General features: G+C 39.7%; 2 protein-coding genes across 5 annotated transcripts in view; both read right to left on the bottom strand.

The window, feature by feature from the left end:
• Nucleotides 1-2,131: 2,131 nt before the first annotated feature.
• On the bottom strand, nucleotides 2,132-13,225 carry MRPS10 (mitochondrial ribosomal protein S10). The gene is made up of 8 exons (XM_082047321.1): nucleotides 13,075-13,225; nucleotides 9,368-9,426; nucleotides 9,162-9,234; nucleotides 7,890-8,029; nucleotides 7,315-7,423; nucleotides 6,163-6,252; nucleotides 5,792-5,887; nucleotides 2,132-5,338 (listed from the first exon to the last, which is right to left on the bottom strand). The coding sequence occupies exons 1-7, from the start codon at nucleotides 13,108-13,110 to the stop codon at nucleotides 5,801-5,803; spliced, it is 594 nt and encodes a 197-aa protein (XP_081903447.1). The 5' UTR covers nucleotides 13,111-13,225; the 3' UTR covers nucleotides 2,132-5,338; nucleotides 5,792-5,800.
• A 3,487-nt stretch (nucleotides 13,226-16,712) lies between these two features.
• Nucleotides 16,713-18,872, bottom strand: part of TRERF1 (transcriptional regulating factor 1) — a 100,309-nt gene continuing 98,149 nt past the window's right edge. For all 4 annotated transcript variants that reach the window (XM_082047430.1, XM_082047431.1, XM_082047428.1 and 1 more), the window contains 3 exons: nucleotides 18,598-18,786; nucleotides 17,882-18,090; nucleotides 16,713-17,242 (listed from right to left, as the gene is read on the bottom strand). In XM_082047430.1, coding sequence (XP_081903556.1) covers nucleotides 16,921-17,242; nucleotides 17,882-18,090; nucleotides 18,598-18,786 — 720 coding nt within the window. In that variant the 3' untranslated portion in view covers nucleotides 16,713-16,920. The remainder of the gene's footprint in view (nucleotides 17,243-17,881; nucleotides 18,091-18,597; nucleotides 18,787-18,872) is intronic.

Below are 18,872 nucleotides of genomic sequence, written 5' to 3' on the forward strand. Positions count from 1 at the left end.
TGGCTTGAAGCAATGAAAAGGGCAAGAGAGGAGTTAATTTCTTCCTTCATCTCACTTTATCCTTGCTTAATCTTCTCTGTTGCCTGTTTCTATACATCCTTTCTTGGTAACAGCTGGCACCTCTGCAAACGCATAGTACCTTGATGTTGCCTTGATGTGCTATTTGCATAAATGTAGAGAATAACAAACAAGTAAATAACAGTGCAAATAAAAAAGCAGAGGCAGGACCAAATACAGTGTTTGGCAGCTGCTGACTTAAAATACAAAATGAAATTTTTAACACCAGAAAACCCAAAACTTTCTACTTACAGGCAACTTAACAAAACTGAAAGTTCCCTGCACAAGAACATGAGTACCTTTGGAGCTGGCCATTTCAGCAGGCCAGTTCAGCTGCAGGACTTTCAGGATGTGGCATGACTTTTTTGGTGAAAGAATTATGCTGGTATCTTCTAAAGTGATAATCACCCTTCAAAGCTAACTGGAGGTGGTGCGCTGACCTACTGACAGAGCAGAGCACGGCCATATTTAAGGCGACAGACTTTTAAAACTTCTTTATCCCTCTTTTTCTAACATTAATGATCAACAAAAAGTTATTAAGACAAATATTTTTTACTTACCTATGCAAGTTGTTTGTTTATTCTTAAGCAAAACTAATTAAGCAAAGAACAGAACTAATGGGTACTTTTGTATTAACCATCTGTTCTCAAGTAGCCATATTTCTTCTAATGTTCTTACTCTGCAGATGGAAACTAAGTTTAGAAGCTGCTTTGCCACGGTGTGTGGTTTTTTTGTCTGTTTTTTGACAGCACAAGCTGTATTTTGAGGGACAGTATTGAAAATCAAGTTGCAATTCTTTTGACAGGAAAATGGCTGGAATGTTTACTGATGCAGTAACTCCTTACACTATAGTTACTATATTGTTAATGTAAAACCCACTACAATTAACTTAGTGTTCTTTAAAGAACTACCAAGCTTACACACTGAAAAAATATGGAATATGGAGAATAAGATGTCATCTTTATTGTAAAGTCTCAAAATTTTAGTATGGCTTGGGAAGCAGGGGGAATAATTTAGGAAGATCCAAGGTACACTAACCACATAAGTTGCCTGAATTCATGTGCTGCCTATAGCACCATTAACTTAAAAAAACCCCAAACCCACAAACATTTACGTAGAAGCACGTTAATGCAGTAGAGAGCTCAAATGACAATTTGGTATATAAGTGCATTCCAGCTTGTATGCCAGAAATGGAAAACTGAACGTGAAAGAAGGGGAGGAAGATACAGCGAGCCCTAAACCTTCTGTGGGCACCAAGAAAAATGCATACATTCTTTTCAGCGCTTCAAACTAGTTCTGCAGTACATCCATGCCCAGTTTGTTGAAAAGGGTTGGGAGAGAGTGTAAGGCCAGGTTTTGCAACCCTAGGTACCCTGCACTGGGGACAGGTTATTAAATGTTTGAAAGTGAGGTACAGGTATAGACTGAATGAGAGGCTAGGGAAAGAGAAGAGAAACCTGCATTATGACTTTCTCTGCTTTTGAGTGGGTGCCAATGTTAGGGAAGAATTGGACAGTTGAAAATTGATCCTGTTTAAAAGACTGGAATTCATTTTTCTGCCAAGTAGTTACTGAACAAATCTATGTACAGGACATTAGTTTTATTTTTTACATTCCCTCTTAGATAGTACCAAATGGGTGTTTTGGTCTGCAAGTTTCACCACTGCATTTGATTTTTGATGGCAAACTAAACCTTCTGCTCTTTAATTTCCCAGCAGCAGGACCACCCCAGGCTAAAGCAGCCTTAATCAGTTCTGGGTATCGGAAGTTTCTGCAGATGTTTGGATTCTTGTTGGTGTTACTCAGTTATGATGTCACTGCGTCTCCATTATATATTTAACTTTCTCTGAGCAAAAAGTGAAACTTTTGTACTCTAATAATGGCTTCAAGAAAAAACCCTATGAATATTTTCCATAACTAACATTAAAAAAATCCTATTATTTTGAACTGGAAACATATTCTAATACTGAAGCAAAACACAGTTAATATTTACATTGCAGGATGGAATGAAAGATGAGTGATAATAATAAGCTGATGTACGAAACACCTTGCATCAGCAGATGTGATGCACTGTGTGCTTTTTCATACTATCAAGTGGCATTTTATTTAAGTAGAAAGAAGAAGACATGTACTGTTTATCAATCATATTTTTTGTAATTCAATAAATAGCATTTTGTAAGAAAGGTACTTTTGTTAAGAAAACTAGGAATTTTTGATTGAATGGTGGGACAGTGACTTCTTTTTCAGAAGGAAGCAAAACCCCAAATGTCATAAGGCCGTCCTGATACCATACAGATGTAGAAAAACATTATGGAACAGAAACACTAGAAGTGTGGTATGCACCTACCTAAACAAATAAATTGCTTGTATTAAAAGGGTTTTTAAAACATTCTTACTGTAAATGACACACTTCTGATTCCTGTATCTCAAAGAAACCAGGTCAGTTGATGTACTGAGTATATGTGGGCATAGAGTGGTACATGCATTCCCTGGTGCACTGATATGCTGTCATATGCTCAGATCCTCCGAGTGCCTTAGTGATTTATCATGGTTGGTTTATGCACGACTGTCAGAAATGTAACTTCCGCTTTTCACCATGCCAATAGGCAAGGGTGAATACTGCTTTTTGTGGAAAAAAAGCCCTGAACTTGAAAAGACCACAGCAAACCAGTAAGAGCAAAACCCGAAGATGAACTATTTAAATAGGAGCAAGAAACCTCCCCAACTTCTATGATAGGAAAGATATTTTTAAAAGCCAGTTGTGATATTTTTGTGGCTGAAAAAGTGTGGAAACTAGAGGAAGGGTGGCAAAAACCAGAGGAAGGGTGGCATTTCCTAATGGTGCTTGCTAAGAAAAGCCATCAGCATGTGAGGTTGCCTTCCCAAATTTCTCCTTTGAAGGGACAAATACTAGACTCTGCCTGGTTTAGTGCAGTTTGATCTACAAGAATAGCAGACTTGAAGCAGTTTTACCTGCAGCTTTCTATTACACAAAGAGCAAAACTTTCTCATGTCACAGCTGCCTGGGTAAATGACTTTCCCTTGGACTGGCTTTATTCCCAGTGCTCCCTGGAATAACAGATAGATAGTAATTAATTTCCTGGCACATGAAATGCAGAGACTGGCAGGAAAGACTTCTAAAGTAGGAAGGTTGCTGTATAGTCATATTAAAGCTAACAAGACAATTAAGTTGTGGTGGTGGTATGATTAACTGTAGGAACCAAAACTGAAGTAACATTCCAGTAACCCCATGCATTTGTAAGAAAGGGAAATACATGCTTTAGGGCACTTTGATGAAATGCTGACAATAAATTCAGAGCACATCTTTAAATACTTTACTAAACAAGACAGAAATAACTGTTTCCAGCTTTTTTTTTTTTTTTTTTTTTTGTACTGAAAGATGTGTTCATATGGCAAATGAATCCTGGGTATCTTGGAAATGATAATTTAGACTGTTTAAAAGATCTTTTATCCGTAAATGATAGGGATTCTGCCACAACTGCCTTTGAGCAGAGCCTTCCTGACAATTTTTAAATGGTTAAATGGCTCAAAGAAAAGTAATGTAAGTGAATGTTCTGGATTTAGTTTTAGATTATTCTACAAGCCTGAAAACTTTATAAACAGCTTTTATATATTATTTACATAATTATTTACATAATATATTGGCCTGTACATTTTTTTACATTTAAAATAGGCTGGCAGCTGCTAGTTACCAAATATTTGTGGAAGGAAATCCACCTCCAGCTTACTGGCAGTCACCAAGGATTTTAAAGATTGAATGGACTTGAAAACTTGTCTGTCTTCAGTGCCAGTATTTAGCACAGTTCCTATTTAGATTGAGACAATCTAACCACTGATGGAATGAAGAAGTTCACTGTCATATCTGGCAACTGCTTTCATGATACTTTTCTTATTATTTGCCACCACTCCATGCATTTCTGTAACAGCTATACATGGCATGTATTTTCTATGACCCTTGGGAAAGTATTTTCTCATAGTGGCAGATAATGCTGGACATCTACCCATACAAGCCTGAGGATGGTCATAAAGCAGTCTTCTAATAGTGAGGAACTGTACTCAGAAAAGCACCATTTTGTTTGTGATATGGCAAATAGTTTGGGCTGTCTGCCTTAGCCTTTAAGTAAGGGAAAACTTCATGAAACATTTGCTCAATAGTCAGTCTGTGTTCTTGAGTATTTTCAGTCCTTGCTATTAAAGGTGTTCTCAAGTGCTCAGCTCCAGCAGGCTAGAATACACCCATGTACCACAGGGGTAGAAGGAACTTGATTGGATTTCAGACTAGAGGTGTCTATCCTTGAATGCCACACACAGATTACAAGGAAACCTGAACTCGGGGGAGAGAAAGCAACTTAGATTGAAGGGTTATTCTTGCCTAAGCTCATAAATAGCAAAATTCCATCTAGAAAGACAGAGCATTAGCTTAATCAAACATTTAAAATCTCCTCTGAATGACTGACTTGGGTTAAACTTGTTTGCTAGTTGGGACTAATGAATTATCAGACAGGCACGGGAGAGCAGCAGGATTAAGAATGCATGTCTGGATTACAGGGTACAACTGCAGGCTACTGGATATTGAAAGTCAGGCTTAGCAACCAAATGCTGTCAAGTCTTCTCATTTCATCTTTCCTTTATTAAAAAAGGCAGCGATATTGAACTGATCCTAAGGATTTAGTTCAGTCCTATGTTTGAAAACCTCTCCCTCTCTCTAGTTTGCACATACAGTGATACTGACTGTGGTTTGACTCTTTCAGATTCAAACTGGAGTTCTAGGAAGCTAGGAATGCTTCCCTGTGACACACAGAACATCCCATGTGGCATATGATGCCTTTATTTCAGGACATGAAACTGGCAATTTTGCTGTATGAAGGACAAAGTGGGCACTTCAGACAGATTACAAGTCTGTTTAGGTGTCATTTATGCTTTGGAAGCCTTACTCATAAGAACACAACACAGCATGCTGAAATACTGAGGTTTATAAATAGCATCAAACATGGCATTTCTATTAACTTCCTCTAAAATTCAACTAAAACTTTTCCAATTGAAAATCAGATGAGATGGTCAGTAGGTAGAAAGATGACTTGAGGCAACACCTAAAGCAAAGATTGGAATGTTGCTGTTGGCATTGATAAGTATGATCCAGCCTCTCTGGTTGTCTTGTCCCAGTTGGCTATTCCTTCCGTAAATTCTTTTAATAGCAGTCAAATCAAAGCCACTCCCTTAGTACTGAAGCAGATTCCTGCAACTCTGTCCTCCCTGTTAACCTAGAAAAAGTAGAAGTGCTTAATGCAATCTAAAGGTAAAGTCGATAATGGTTTTGCACCTAGTATTGTCTCCTTTGATTCACAGTGAACTAACCCTCAAAGGACATTAAAAAATCACACAAACATGAAATTGATTTTGCAAGTATTTCAGAATTCAGAAGCCATTTAGTATCAAAAGGAGATTGAAAATGTTTACATATATTTTTATATAAACAAATTATACCTTTCTACAAACTACTGGAGATGACCATAGCTCTTGATCACAGACTACAGTCAAACTTCTTCATTTTATACCTGTTCAGTCTATATGTACTGGAGTTATGATCAAGAATAACTCAATGAAACAAGAGTTTATATAATTACCGTATAAGAGAACTTTTATTTAACAGTAGACTGTCTCTGTAAATTAGGTTGATAGGAGAAACTAATTTCAGCACTAATGCAGCCAAGTACCTGGTGAGTTTATGACTTGACTTCAGTTTCTTCTACTTGAGGTAACGTATCCCAAACTGGTTCCCGAATGTGTTCAGGTATTTTCTCTATCTTAGTCTAAAAAGAAAGCAAAGTAACCATTTATCATACCAACTAGTTAACATCTAACTACTTTGCTTTATTTAGTCTGGTTTGAGATATTTATCAGATTGAAAACGCCACCTAGTGGCGTTTTCAAGTAATACAGCCTCTTTACCGTTTAATACTTCAGAAAATGTTGCTTCCAAACTGCACTCATTTCCTGTGTGGACTTTCTAAAGACTTCAGTAGTTACTGGTAGTTGCATCAGGGCTTAATCTCATAACAGTTAATAACGTGAGATGGAAACTTACCTTTTTTACTTCCATGGCGACACCTTCAGGTAAATTTCGTTGAACATACTCCATGTAAACTGCAGCAGTACTGCTTGTTAGGTGTTTTAACTGAAACAGAAGTAATGTGTTGGTTTGTTGTTGTTGTTGTTTGTTTTGTTTTTAATGAATTGTTATTATTAATACTTCAAACAAAATACAAAGAAAAAAAAAAAGAGTTTGCCTTCGCTTCTCTAGTTCTTGCTATGGGACCAAACATTTTACTGCAAGGCAGCCTTTCTATATTGAACAGAGGCAGCTGAGCTCTACACAACCCTCACGGAAGTATAAAGTAGTTATTTCACTCCACAGAACTGTGCATACTCTCTGTGATCACATGCCTTGATTATGATGAACTGGTGGATCTTAACATTGCAGGTTATCAGATGAAATTAATTGCAGGTTATGAAAGAATCACCAACTTTTGCATACTTTGGTATAAAGCTCGGTATAAATCCTGGGCAGCATTTATGTCTGGGGACTTAAAGCAAAGTCCCCTTTTGCTGAGCACCATGCAAATATACAGTAAGACACCCAGAAGCCACAAAATGCTGGCATTAAACCTTTCTTCTAAGAAAGTCAACCACAGCTGCATTCTAAACTATACAGAAGTCTGTGTCATCAGCCACAAAGCTAGTGGTTTGTATATGCTTCCTTTCTTGTATTCCCCCATGCAGTTCTAGTTTGCCACGACGTTGCACAGGGCAAAAGTATGCATGTTTAAAAACATCAGACAAACTCACAAAGAACAGAACCGTTAGTGACTGGTAATGACAACAATTTAACTGCATCTTCTTCCCTTTGTGAGAAAACTCCTATCGTGCTGATTCTTGGAAATCAAGAGCATAAAACATATAAAGATAACCCTCAATTCTACTGTATTTTAAATCATTCATTCAGCTGTTAGGATGATGGTCAAGATCAGCCTTTTAATGAAAAAACTATGTAGACTGTGCATTCAGAATAACTTGTGCTGCATTTAATGTACCTAGGTCAGATAGTTTCTGCTATTCCAACTGCTTTCCTCCCCAAACCAAGTAAATATGAAGTTCATGTTCACTCCTGAACTAACATCTATTAACACCTTCAAATTGTGTGCCTAGAACATACGTTTCTTTTTTACGTCTTTCTTACCTCCAAACACAAGTAATGTGTTCTCATTTCATACTGAACTCTGTGTTTCTTGTAAATGTGTACAGACTTTAAAAGTGTCAGTCGTTCTATTGTCTTTGGAGGGTTATATCTGAACAAAGCACAAGAAGAAAATTTAATTTTACCTAAAAGGACACTAATATAAATTATCTGAAAGATTATACAGAAATCCCTGTTCTTATTTGACATCAGAACATCTACAAAGAAGTATTAAACACTTGTACAGTTTGGTATTAACCCACATAAGGCATGGCTAACACTTGGTTATTAACCAGCATTAGTTCAGGGAAGCTAGAGCACTGACAACTATGCTGTCAATATCCTTCATGCAGTTAAAATGCACTTTTCCTATGGCAGTGCTGAGTGTAGAACTGCTGCTGCTTTCTCATCACTGTGCTGCCATGTAAGAAGTGTTAGATTTATAATCTGAGAAAAAATGTCAGATTACACAGATTTCTTCCGAAAAAGAGAAAATACTTCTAAGCATAGAACCTGAGTTACAGTAGGCAACATAAGAAGCATCTGACACCACATCACTCTAGAGATCAGTTACTTACACTTTCTCAACAGAGATGCCAAGTTCTTTAGCTGCAAGCACCGCAAAATATTCATAGCTCTCCAACACAGCTTTATCATGAGACTTAACTAAAAGGGACAATCTCTTGTACAGTGTTTCTGGTTCATCTGAAACAGACACCTGCATTTTTAAAGAAAGGACAAGAGTTACCACTCCATGTTCTCCTCAATTAATAAATGCACTGCATATTTTCTTAGCCTGTGTGCCCTCTTTGTAAAGAGTGGAAAAAAACCACACACCATTAGCTGTACATTTTAGTTTATCTGCAAAAGGTTTACAATATTACCTGGACTGACAGTTCTCACTCTTATCAGGGAAGGCAAAAATGTGAAGAGATACCTAACTTCTGAACATTTAGGTAAAATTTCTTCATCAGAAAATGAAAGGGAATGCCAGATAAATCTAAAAAGGACAACACTAGCAAGAATGAAACTCATTGTTAAAGTCTGAAGCAGCAATACTTGTATTTTAAACAGCGGTGTCAGAATCCCCGAAATTCTCAGACTTTGCTAGGGTATAGATGGTAACTAGAACATTTACCGACAGGTCTACTCCCAGCCAGTTTAACACAGTAAATCTAGTAGGTACCAGATATGGCAGGATGGCTAGATATGCAGGGTAGATCTAACACTGCCTGTAAGACTTTGGCCTGCTTGCATGTATTATACAGATCAAATATGCATTTCTGAAGTCAAAATCAAAGTCAAAAGGCATTTGGATTCTAAAGGCTAGGTATCATAAAATCATAGAATCATTTCAGTTGGAAGAGACCCTCAGGATCATCGAGTCCAACCATAACCAAACTCTAGCACTAAACCATGTCCCTAAGAACCTCATCTAAATGCCTTTTAAACACCTCCAGGGATGGTGACTCCACCCCATGCCTTCAGGAACGTCCCACCTCAACAGCCCTGGACTTCCAGCTTCCAAGCCAGGGATCAAGGCCTTAGCCTGCCTAAGCTGTTGCAGGCTCTGGACTGAACGTGGCCAAGGAGCTGATGCTTCTTGAAGTTACAGCTGCACAGGGAGGAAGAAAGTGACTACAAGACAACTATGAGCTATAGAAATCCTATGAAAAAGAGAAAAAAAAAAATCTCAAAGACCAAAAATCTAAATTGTTTCTTTCTCTATGGCAATTTTGACATCATTAAGAGAGAACTTAAAAAACCTGCAATAGATGAATTCAAGTTTTTCTGTACATTCTCTTTGTTACTAAGACAATATACAAAATACCCTTCTATGAAACACTTACCAAAGGATTAGTCTTAGGCTCCTGTGTATCAACATGGGATCCAGCCAGCCGTACTCCTATCAAGTTGGAGCTTCTAGAAATGTGGTAGTGGGGAAAGCATAAAATAAGTTTCTAAAGTTTCTTTTTTTTTTTAATTTTTATTTTTTTTTTTAATTTTTAGGGAATGTGGAGAAGAAGTGGAAAGAAGGAGGGCCTTTTATACTTACAGAAGGAAACACTGCTTTTGCATAATTCTGCTCGCATAACTGACAGGAAAAACTGATCCCTGTATAAAACAAACAGGTTACAAGGTTTTCTTCTCCAGACCAGAAAGTAAGCAGGTAACACAGGTTTATTAAAGGTTAATTTTTTGTGCACCAGAGCATAACACATTTCTAGGCATTGACCTGCCTAATTAGAAAATTTGGTCTATTGGAAAACGCAGGAAAACAGAAGCATGGAAAAGTATTTTAACATACAATAGCACCTAAAAAAAAGAGAACACATTAAGAAAACAACAGTATGCACTTATTAACAATAAGGTAACTGAAGAGTAATCACGAAGTGTTTTTAGCAGAAAAATGTGTTTTGTGTGGCATCAGATACCATTTCTGTATAGGATAATATTTTCTCATTAGTTTCACTCTCATAGTACATCATCTTTTAGTTTTGTCAAGTGACAAGCCTAAGTAGGACCTGCAGTTATAAAAGCAATCAAAAACAGTAAATGCAAAAATTAAATTTCTGAAGTCAACCAGAAATGCCTAATTTTTTCAGCAAAAAGTTTCTTGTGATTTTGCGCACTTGTTCTTTTGGAAAAAAAAAATTAAATACAAATACTTCTAACAACTAAATGAATCATATTTAAAAGATAGCATGAGTTTTCTGTGTTAAAAAGCAAATTAAACTGTTATACAAGAAGCAACATTACTGTCTTTCACACTAGAATAATCACTCCCTTCTGAACATTATGTGGCTTTTAACTTCCTTCCACCAATTCTCATTTTGGCAAAGTTATAGACTGCTTGAGGGAGGGAAAAAGGAACCAGAACTCTCACTTGCTCAAGAGAAACTGAGGGCTGCAGCAGAATGCTGAACCAAAATTAGCTACTTATCCAGCAGCTCAATTCTCTGTCTCTGAAGTCAGAATACTGCGTCTGTCATTCAATGCCAATATGAAGTACAATGACATCATCGCATGACATCACTTCAGGGAGCAGACAGGCCCATGAGCATAAAAGACTCAATTCAGTGCAGGGCTTAAACTGTGTGTGCAAGTATACGGCACAGAATATGACACAAATGTAAGACTACTGACTGGGCAGTCAGCAGGCAAGTAAAATGCTGCTGTGATAAGAAAGCAGAAAATTCTGTTATACCCGGCTTGGAGTTTTTCTGTGTGCCTGCAGTCTCTGCTATGTATTCTTTTACTTCTAACTGCTTGAGCTTGTAATGTGGATTTATTCTTTGCATACAAAGATACATACACTCACAGCATATATTATTATGTGTTTTGGGGTATAAAAGTTTCAGTCTTTGTGTTATAAAGATGAGCAGAACAAAACATGAGAAAACAGTACAGTTGTATTCCACGCACTAAGCTCCACAGCCTTTACAATATTCTATGACTGTGCATATTATTCACACAACATGCCTTCTCCTTTTGTTATTAATTATGCAGGTGTGCATCAAGTCAAGATTTTGTAAAATAAAATTAAAGGTGCTCTGTGCAAGTATGGACAAAATAATACGCTCAGTACCCTTGATAACTAAAACGGCATTCAGAAGGTGGTAAAGTACATTCCAACAGCGTCCTTCGTTCTCTGATTTAAGTATACTTGATGTGCTCTTGCTAATGGCCATTACAGAAGGTAGAACATGACTCTACAACACAACAGAAATCGGTTTCCTGTGTGAACCAAGGCAATGCACGAAACGAAATCACCTCCCCTCTTAATGAAAAACAGCTTTATTTTGTTTGGCTGAGATATCCTGAAGTACTCAGAAGACTTATGCCTGGAAGGTGAGCAGGTCCAGAACACAGCAGGTAAAAAGAAGAGAAGCTTAGGGCTTCAGAAAACTAATAGGAAACCCTCAACATCAAATTTTCTTAACCTGAAAGTAATCACTCTTGTGGCCAACAGAACCGGGACAGTGACCGTCCCCTGTCCTGGGCTCTGGTGAGGCCAAAGCTTGAATCCTGGGGTTAGTTTTGGACTCCTCGCACCAAGAAAGACCTTGAGGTGCTGGAGCGAGTTCAGAGAAGGGAACAGAGCTGGGGAAGGGGCTGGACCACAACTGTGATGGGAGCAGCTGACGGAACTGGGGGGTTCAGCTTGGAGAAAAGAAGGCTGAGGGGACACCTTATTACTGTCTACAACTACCTGAAAGGAGGCTGGAGCCAGGCGGTGTCAGGCTCTGCTCCCAAGGAACAAATAACAGGACAGAGAAAATGGCCTCGAGTTATGCCAGATGAGGTTGAGGTTGGATCCTGGGAACAATTTCTTCCCAGGAAGGGTTGTCAGGCATTGGAACAGGCTGCCCAGGGAAGTGTTTGAGTCACCATCCCTGGAGGGGTTGAACAGACATGGAGATGAGGTTCTTAGGGACATGGGTTAGTGCCAGGGTTCGGTTAACAGTTGGACTCGATGATCTTGAGGGTCTTTTCCAACCAAAATTATTCTGAACTTTAAGACTACAAATGGGCTTGGCACAAGACCTCCAAATCCAAGTCATGTGCTTCCTCACACTCAGAGCAACCGCCACAAACACAGGGCTTCAGGGAATCACCGAATGTCAGGGATTTGAAGAGACCTTGAAAGAGGCAGAGAATAGACAGCAGAATGAACTTCGATCCAGGTTTGGTTTTTTTTGCCCAAGCTTTGCAAGAGGCAAAGTGATCAATGGTATAAAGTAACTTTCACATGAGCAAGGCCATGAAATACTTTTTTTTTTTCTCAGTCAGATACAATAGGTATCCTTTCTGTTGACTTCTGCTTAGCAGAAGAAAACAGTGAATCACAGAATCACAGCATGTCAGGGATTGGAAGTGATCTCAAAAGATCACCTAGTCCAATCCCCCTGGCAGAACAGGAACACCCAGATGAGGTTACACAGGAAGGTGTCCGGGCGGGTTTTGAATGTCTCCAGAGTAGGACACTCCACAACCTCCCTGGGCAGCCTGTTCCAGTGCTCTGTTACCCACACTGAGAAGAAGTTTCTTCTCATATTTAAGTGGAACCTCCTGTGTTCCAGTTTGTAATCATTACCCCTTGTCCTATCATTGGTTGTCACTGAGAAGAGCCTGACACTCAACCTTTACATATTTGTAAACATTAATGAGGTCATGCCTCAGTCTCCTCCAAACTAAAGAGCCCCAGCTCCCTCAGCCTTTCCTCATAAGGGAAATGCTCCACTCCATCCCCTTTGTTGCCCTGCACTGGACTCTCTCCAGCAGTTCCCTGTCCTTTTGGAACTGAGGGGCCCAGAACTGGACACAATATTCCAGGTGTGGTCTGATCAGGGCAGAGTAGAGGGGCAGGAGAACCTCTCTCAACCTACTAACCACCCCCCTTCTAATACACCCGAGGATGCCATTGGCCTTCCTGGCCACAAGGGCACAGTGCTGGCTCATGGTCACCCTGCTGTCCACCAGGACCCCCAGGTCCCTCTCGCCTGCACTGTTCTCTGATAGGTCATTCCCTAACTTATACTGGAACCTGGGGTTGTTCCTGCCCTGATGCAAGACTCTACGCTTATCTTTGTTATATTTCATTAAATTTTTCCCTGCCCCTGAGGACCCGCTGTACCGATGAGGCCGGGCAGATCCCCAAACACCCCAAACCTTCCCACAACCCCGAGGATGCCGTTTGGGATCTCCCCAGCCCCGCGGGAGCCGCCCGTCCCCCACTCCTCTTCCCGCCACACACCCCACCTGACAGAGACGCCGGCACAGCCACCCCGCCGCCATGTTGTCTCCGCGGCCCGGAAGGAGAAGAGCGGCTTCATCCGACCCAAGAGCGCCCTCGCCGCTATGGCGGAGCGAGCACACCCGGCTGAGGCGGGCAAGTCGACGCTCGGGGGTGGGGAGGCGAGTCGGGAGCTCGTATGGCGCCGTTCGGCGCCATACGAGCTCCCGACTCGCCTCCCCACCCCCGGCTCCGCCTTCCCCGAGCGTTACCTCAGCGAAGGACCCGCCATGTAACGGCTCCTCAGCCTCCAAACGTGCCCACGCCGTTTCCCGCCAACGGCCCCTCAGCCCGTTCCCCTCACACACGCTCTCCCCTTTCTGTTCCCATTTTTTAACCACAACTCTTAACACATAATACCCACGTCCACCTGACTCTACAAAGGTGAACACATTTTTTTCTTCCAATAGAACGATTCAGGAATCCTTTGTGAAAAAACAATTACACACGAACTTTTCAACCTCTTCCCTCTCTTAAAAATAAAGGTATACACCCTATTAGCAAAACTCAGCCAATTATATTTCACCCAAGTATAAAAACGACTGGAGATGCCGTATAAACCCCTTACTTTTTACACATATAAATAGCAGGTAATATTATAACACAGTTTCTGATCAGTACCAAATATTTAAGGGGGCAGGAGGAATAAACAAGTACTAATGGATGCCACTAAACCACCCTAATAAATCCAGGTAGGCATTAACCTGAAATTAAGCTGTGTGCAAGTCAAATGCTAACAGCAGGAACCTGAAACCAGCATAGATCACAAACATATATATATATATTTTATTTTGTTACTCCCTCTGCCACCTAAAATTACAGTCTGCTTTTTACACTGAGGCACCTAAAATATTTACAACCATCTTCTAACAAAATAACACTTAAATATTGAAAATAAGATTTTTCTCATAAAATATGTTTTCTCTATGTACAAGTTTTATCAAAGAGGACCAAGTTCAATAGTGAACAGTTTTCCATCAACCATCAACAACGAAACAACTTTTCTGAAATAAAACTATGTCCAACTTATGTATAAATAGGCAGAACAACATCTGTTTAACATCAGCCAATGCAACACTTAATGAAGTCAATGTTTGAGGCCTTAGTCATGTACTGTTTAAGAAATATGCCTTTTTTTTTCCTTTATGAACAGCTTCTTTGGTTATCATTGTTCTATTATCTTCTTGGCTGTACAATAAAGCAGCACCCAATTAATGTTACAGAACCAGGCTTATATGTATATCTATGTGTTTTATATGTACTAGGTATAGCACAGATACCTGTCCCGTTGTTTCTAGAAAAGTGCCACTATAGATTCTTTAACATAGAGCTGCTCTTCAGAATCAACCCCACAAATTTCTACTGTATTTTACCCTGTTCTTCAACTAAAACTCTCCCTGACTTAAATTATCACTTTGCTTAAACACTTAACTTTTTTTCCCCCACCATTATCAGGGGAATTTGAAAACATGTTTCCATGTTCCAATGTAGCAGCCTTTCTCAGAAAGGTCCTTAAAAAGTTCAAAATTATACAGGTTTGGAAGAGAGTAGACTCCAGCAAGTTTTTCTAACACAGAGTCCTGAAACCCAGCACAAGTTGCCGCTCACAAAAACCTCCACTTTGCAAACCACCACGGCTTGTGCAATCTGCAACATTTGTTATCAGTGGATGTAGTTGGCAGCACAGAGCTGAGCAGCTGGTCTGTTGAACCCAGGTTGCACAGCCCCTGCAGAAGTGTCACAGCAGGGACAGGAGCTGCTGGGAACTGTGCTGACTGGCAGTTTGGGAGAGGAAAGGCAGCTCACCTGAAACTCGCAGGTACAGTAATTGAGAACATCATCCCTTATGTAGCAAAGGGAGCAAAGTTCCACCTGCTGGTCAAAACCAACTAAAAACCCAAAACCACCTCCCTCCAAAACAAACAAAGAAACAACACCAAAATCAAACAAACCAACCCAACCAACCAACCAACCAGCCAACAAACCCCACAAACAACAACCACCAAAATACACCTCTGGAACAACCTCTAAAAAACACTAAAACAAACCACATACACAGGAACTTCACTAACCTGAAACTGAGAAGTGATTTCCATTCTCCTGAAGGGTTGCTCTTTAGTACGAGAACATTCAACCTTAAGTATAAACTTCAGGTCATTTGGCTTCACTTATTTAGCTTTGACAGAGAAGGCGCATCTCTGCCAATGGGTCCCACTGCTTTTGAACTTGTGTGGTTTGGTACTCCTATACAAAAGTGCCATGGTTTACCCTCATTTTGCATAGTTATACAGGGAAGAAAGACAGCAGAAAATATGTACCACCATCTCTCAGATTCTGTTTAAGGGAATGCAGAGGGGAAAGAAAAAAAACCAAAACGCAACCCATGAAAAAAAAAACAAACAACCAACCCTGAAATCTGGAAGATCTGAAATCAGTCTTATAAAGTTGCTAACTGCAATGCTCTTCTACTGCGCGAAACTCACAAGAAAATCAGTGCTACTACCTGTGAAAGCTCTAAAAAAAAAAAAAAAAAAAAAAAAAATAAAATAAAATAAAATAAAATCAGTATTCTTGTTCTGTAGTTAAAGTTCCACTCAACCTAAATCCAATTCTTCCTTAATTATTCATTTCTGCAAGGTACAAATATTTTGAGATCCTATTCACTTACAGAACCAAATCTAAATTTATATAAACTGTGTTAGATATCCAGCATGTAGATCTGAACCTAAGGGAGGACAAATGGTAATTAATCAGCAATGTCAGCTCACCTTTGGAGCATGTTCTACTAAATAAACATTTGAATTTGATGTAATGAGGAGGACTGAAAATGACACAAGAATAACATTTCATGCCTGTAAGGAACAGCTAACATGTTAACAATCTCTGTTCCAGCAAAAGAATGTCCCCCTGTATTTGCCTGGTGAGAGAGCAAGCTCCTGCATTGCTCGAGCGTACGCCCTCCTAAAACCACTGAGATGGCTATTCAACAGTGTGATTTATTGTCATAGCAAAATAATTTCCAGTGCAAACTGATCACCAAGGTGGTGTTCCTCGTTCAGCATTCCCATCAGATGATGTGAACCACAGTACAATCATCTTCTTTCTTCAACCCTTGAATTAGGTCATTTTAAAATCAGCAGATCAAAACCTTGCTAAAATGGAAGCTCTAAAATGTACAGTATAACCAGCTTTTACAAACTGCCTAACATGTATGCATTAAGGCAAGAGAGAACTGAAAAAGCACTGTGATATACAGATGATACAGTCACTCCTGTAATTATTTCACAGTTAAATCAGATTTTTTTTTCCCCTCCACCTCCCTTAAAATAACAGCACGAATACAAAGAATGTAATCATCTCCTTAACAGAGATGACATTGTGTCTCTAGAAGATGCTAGAAGTGATCCAGTACAGGCAAAAAAAAGTTCCATCAAAAGTGTGTGAAAATCATTCCTCTAATTGGGTTGAAATGAAACTTGGAAGAGTTAAGGACTAAAGAACCTGCATCTGGTAGGAAGTGCCAGCAGAACCATGAACTTCTGTAATTAGTGGCCTCGGAAGTTATCAGCAAAATGAGCTCAGATAAAAACACCTTATAAGAATATTTGTACCAATTATTTATTTTTTCCCCTAGAACACAAATTAATAAAAAAAAGGGAAAAAAGCAGATTTCTTTTTTTCTAGACCTGGATAAAAGAATTATCATTTTCAACAAGTAGTTTACAATCAATGGGGAATAAACGAGCAGTCCACGTTTCCTGATTGATCCATTCAGGCTGTGCTCAGTAGCTGTCTTTATCAAACAACTTTATTTACAATTCTGCATCATCCTGCAGTAGATCTGCATCTTCATCATCCAGTAAGAGGTCAGCATCCATGACTTCATTCTCCTCCATGACACCACCCAGCTCCTGAACAACATCGTCGTCAATGTCACCAACATTTTCAACATGTTTAACCAAACTCATGTGATCCAGAGGGATCAAACTATGCCCAACTGGCCCAGTAGTTCTCGCAATAGTGGCTGCCATTTCTGCTGCCACAGCAGCTTTTTGAGCCTTCTGCCTTTGCTGTTCTTCTTGCTGTCTGTGAGTCTTCATATGAGCATTGCGGCTTTTGATTTTGAAAAATACCCTAAATTTTAAAGGGGAAAAAAAAAAATCAGATAAAAACGCATTGCTTTTGATTAAGTGAGCCAAAAAAGTCTCAACAACATATCAGTACATTTGCTTCCTTGTCCTGAAATAGAAGTCAGTGAAGTCTGCAATGCCATGGTGAGAATTTCAGGGACAGACTACCAGATTTATACATCCTGACAGTATCAAAATGGCATACTCTGACTCTGCCGCAGAGGTATTTTGTAGCTCCCACAGTTGCTTCAGTATCTATGCACATCCTAATTGTCCCTGTACTCAGTTTCACAAAAATCTTGCACAACAGGGGAAAGGTGAAGGAATCCCACGTTAGGATGGACAAACTGAAGCACAGAAACGCAAGAGAAAGTTGCCCACTGTCACATGCAAGCCTGTGATGAAGCAGGAAGCTGGACTGTCAGATATAGAAAATCTAGTAGGTAAATAGATTCAAGAAAATTGGAATAAATACTGCAGAGGAAGCATCCAAAATATCACGCAAACGAATCTCTGAAGGTTTTGGTAAGAGGATGTGTGATCTAAGGGGCAACTATTATTTTGAGACCATCAGAGCAGAGATTGTTCATGTGGAACACAAATAGGCAAATGGAATGCGATACTGCAGTCAGATTTCACTTACTTGCCACACTCCTTGCAAGGAAAAATTGTTGTTGGGTCGGTCTCACCGCTTGTTGTGCTGTGGGCAGGAGAACTCTTGATGGAGCAGTAGCCGCTCTGTGTACCAGATTTCTGCTTAGTGCCTGGAATGGTGCATCGCGGTTTTGTCACCTGATTCGTACCTCCATGAATGCGAGCGTGGCCATTTAGCGCTTGTCTGGAACTGAACACCTGGTGGGGAGCAGGGTGGAGGGAAGAAAAAAGAAAACAAAACAAAAATTAGGAAATACCACACTGGAACAGGAACTGCAGAACGCAGTATGCTGAAAGCATATTATGATAGAACAACTGCACACATCTAATATGCACAATCTACTTGGTCAAATGCTGCTTGCTCTCAGCTCCATCCCACTAGAGTTAAGGAAACTTAATTGTAATAAAACAACCCAGTGAGCGATCCTATTATTACAGTTGTATAACAAAAAATATAATCAGAGCTTTTACCATACTTTATTTCTAATTGATACAACACTTGCGGATTCAGTTTTACATAGACATCAGCATATTGCCTATATTTTGTGAGGTGGGAATTAAAAGCAGGCAAAATGATTTGTCCAAAGATATTCAGGAGATATCACTGGCCAGAAACAGTCTAAACCCCTGATTTCCAAAATCACAATTCACTAGTATGCAACACCCCCCCCCCCCCCCCCCATTAAAGATACCAAACACACGTACAGCGCCACAGTTTGGCATTTCACAGATGAAGGAGGACGAAGAAAGTGAAAGACTCTGAAGGGCAGGCAGATCTATAGGTCCAACAAGAGGTATAGCTGGTGGGTCAGGAGACTTCTGCATTTCCCCTTCTTCCTTTCTATCTTCTTCAATCTCCTCATCTTCCTCTAACGCTTCCTCTTCTCCACTTGTCTGAAATAGATAGTGCATTTAAGAAATACTAGAAATATGATCAAAGACAGACAGTACTGTATAGTAGGACATATTACTGAACAGCA

This window comes from Streptopelia decaocto, assembly GCF_964273445.1.
Source record: "Streptopelia decaocto genome assembly, chromosome: 3".
In the NCBI taxonomy this organism is placed as follows: domain Eukaryota; kingdom Metazoa; phylum Chordata; class Aves; order Columbiformes; family Columbidae; genus Streptopelia; species Streptopelia decaocto.

Bases quoted from the DNA above. Each gene is read 5' to 3' on its own strand.
- MRPS10 (XM_082047321.1), bottom strand. From the start codon at position 13,110: ATGGCGGCGGGGTGGCTGTGCCGGCGTCTCTGTCAG. The intron at 9,427-13,074 runs GTGGGGTGTGTG...TGTTTTATACAG, and splicing joins TGTGCCGGCGTCTCTGTCAG to GGATCAGTTTTTCCTGTCAG. The intron at 6,253-7,314 runs GTAAGAAAGACG...CTTCTGTTTCAG, and splicing joins CACATTACTTGTGTTTGGAG to TTAAAACACCTAACAAGCAG.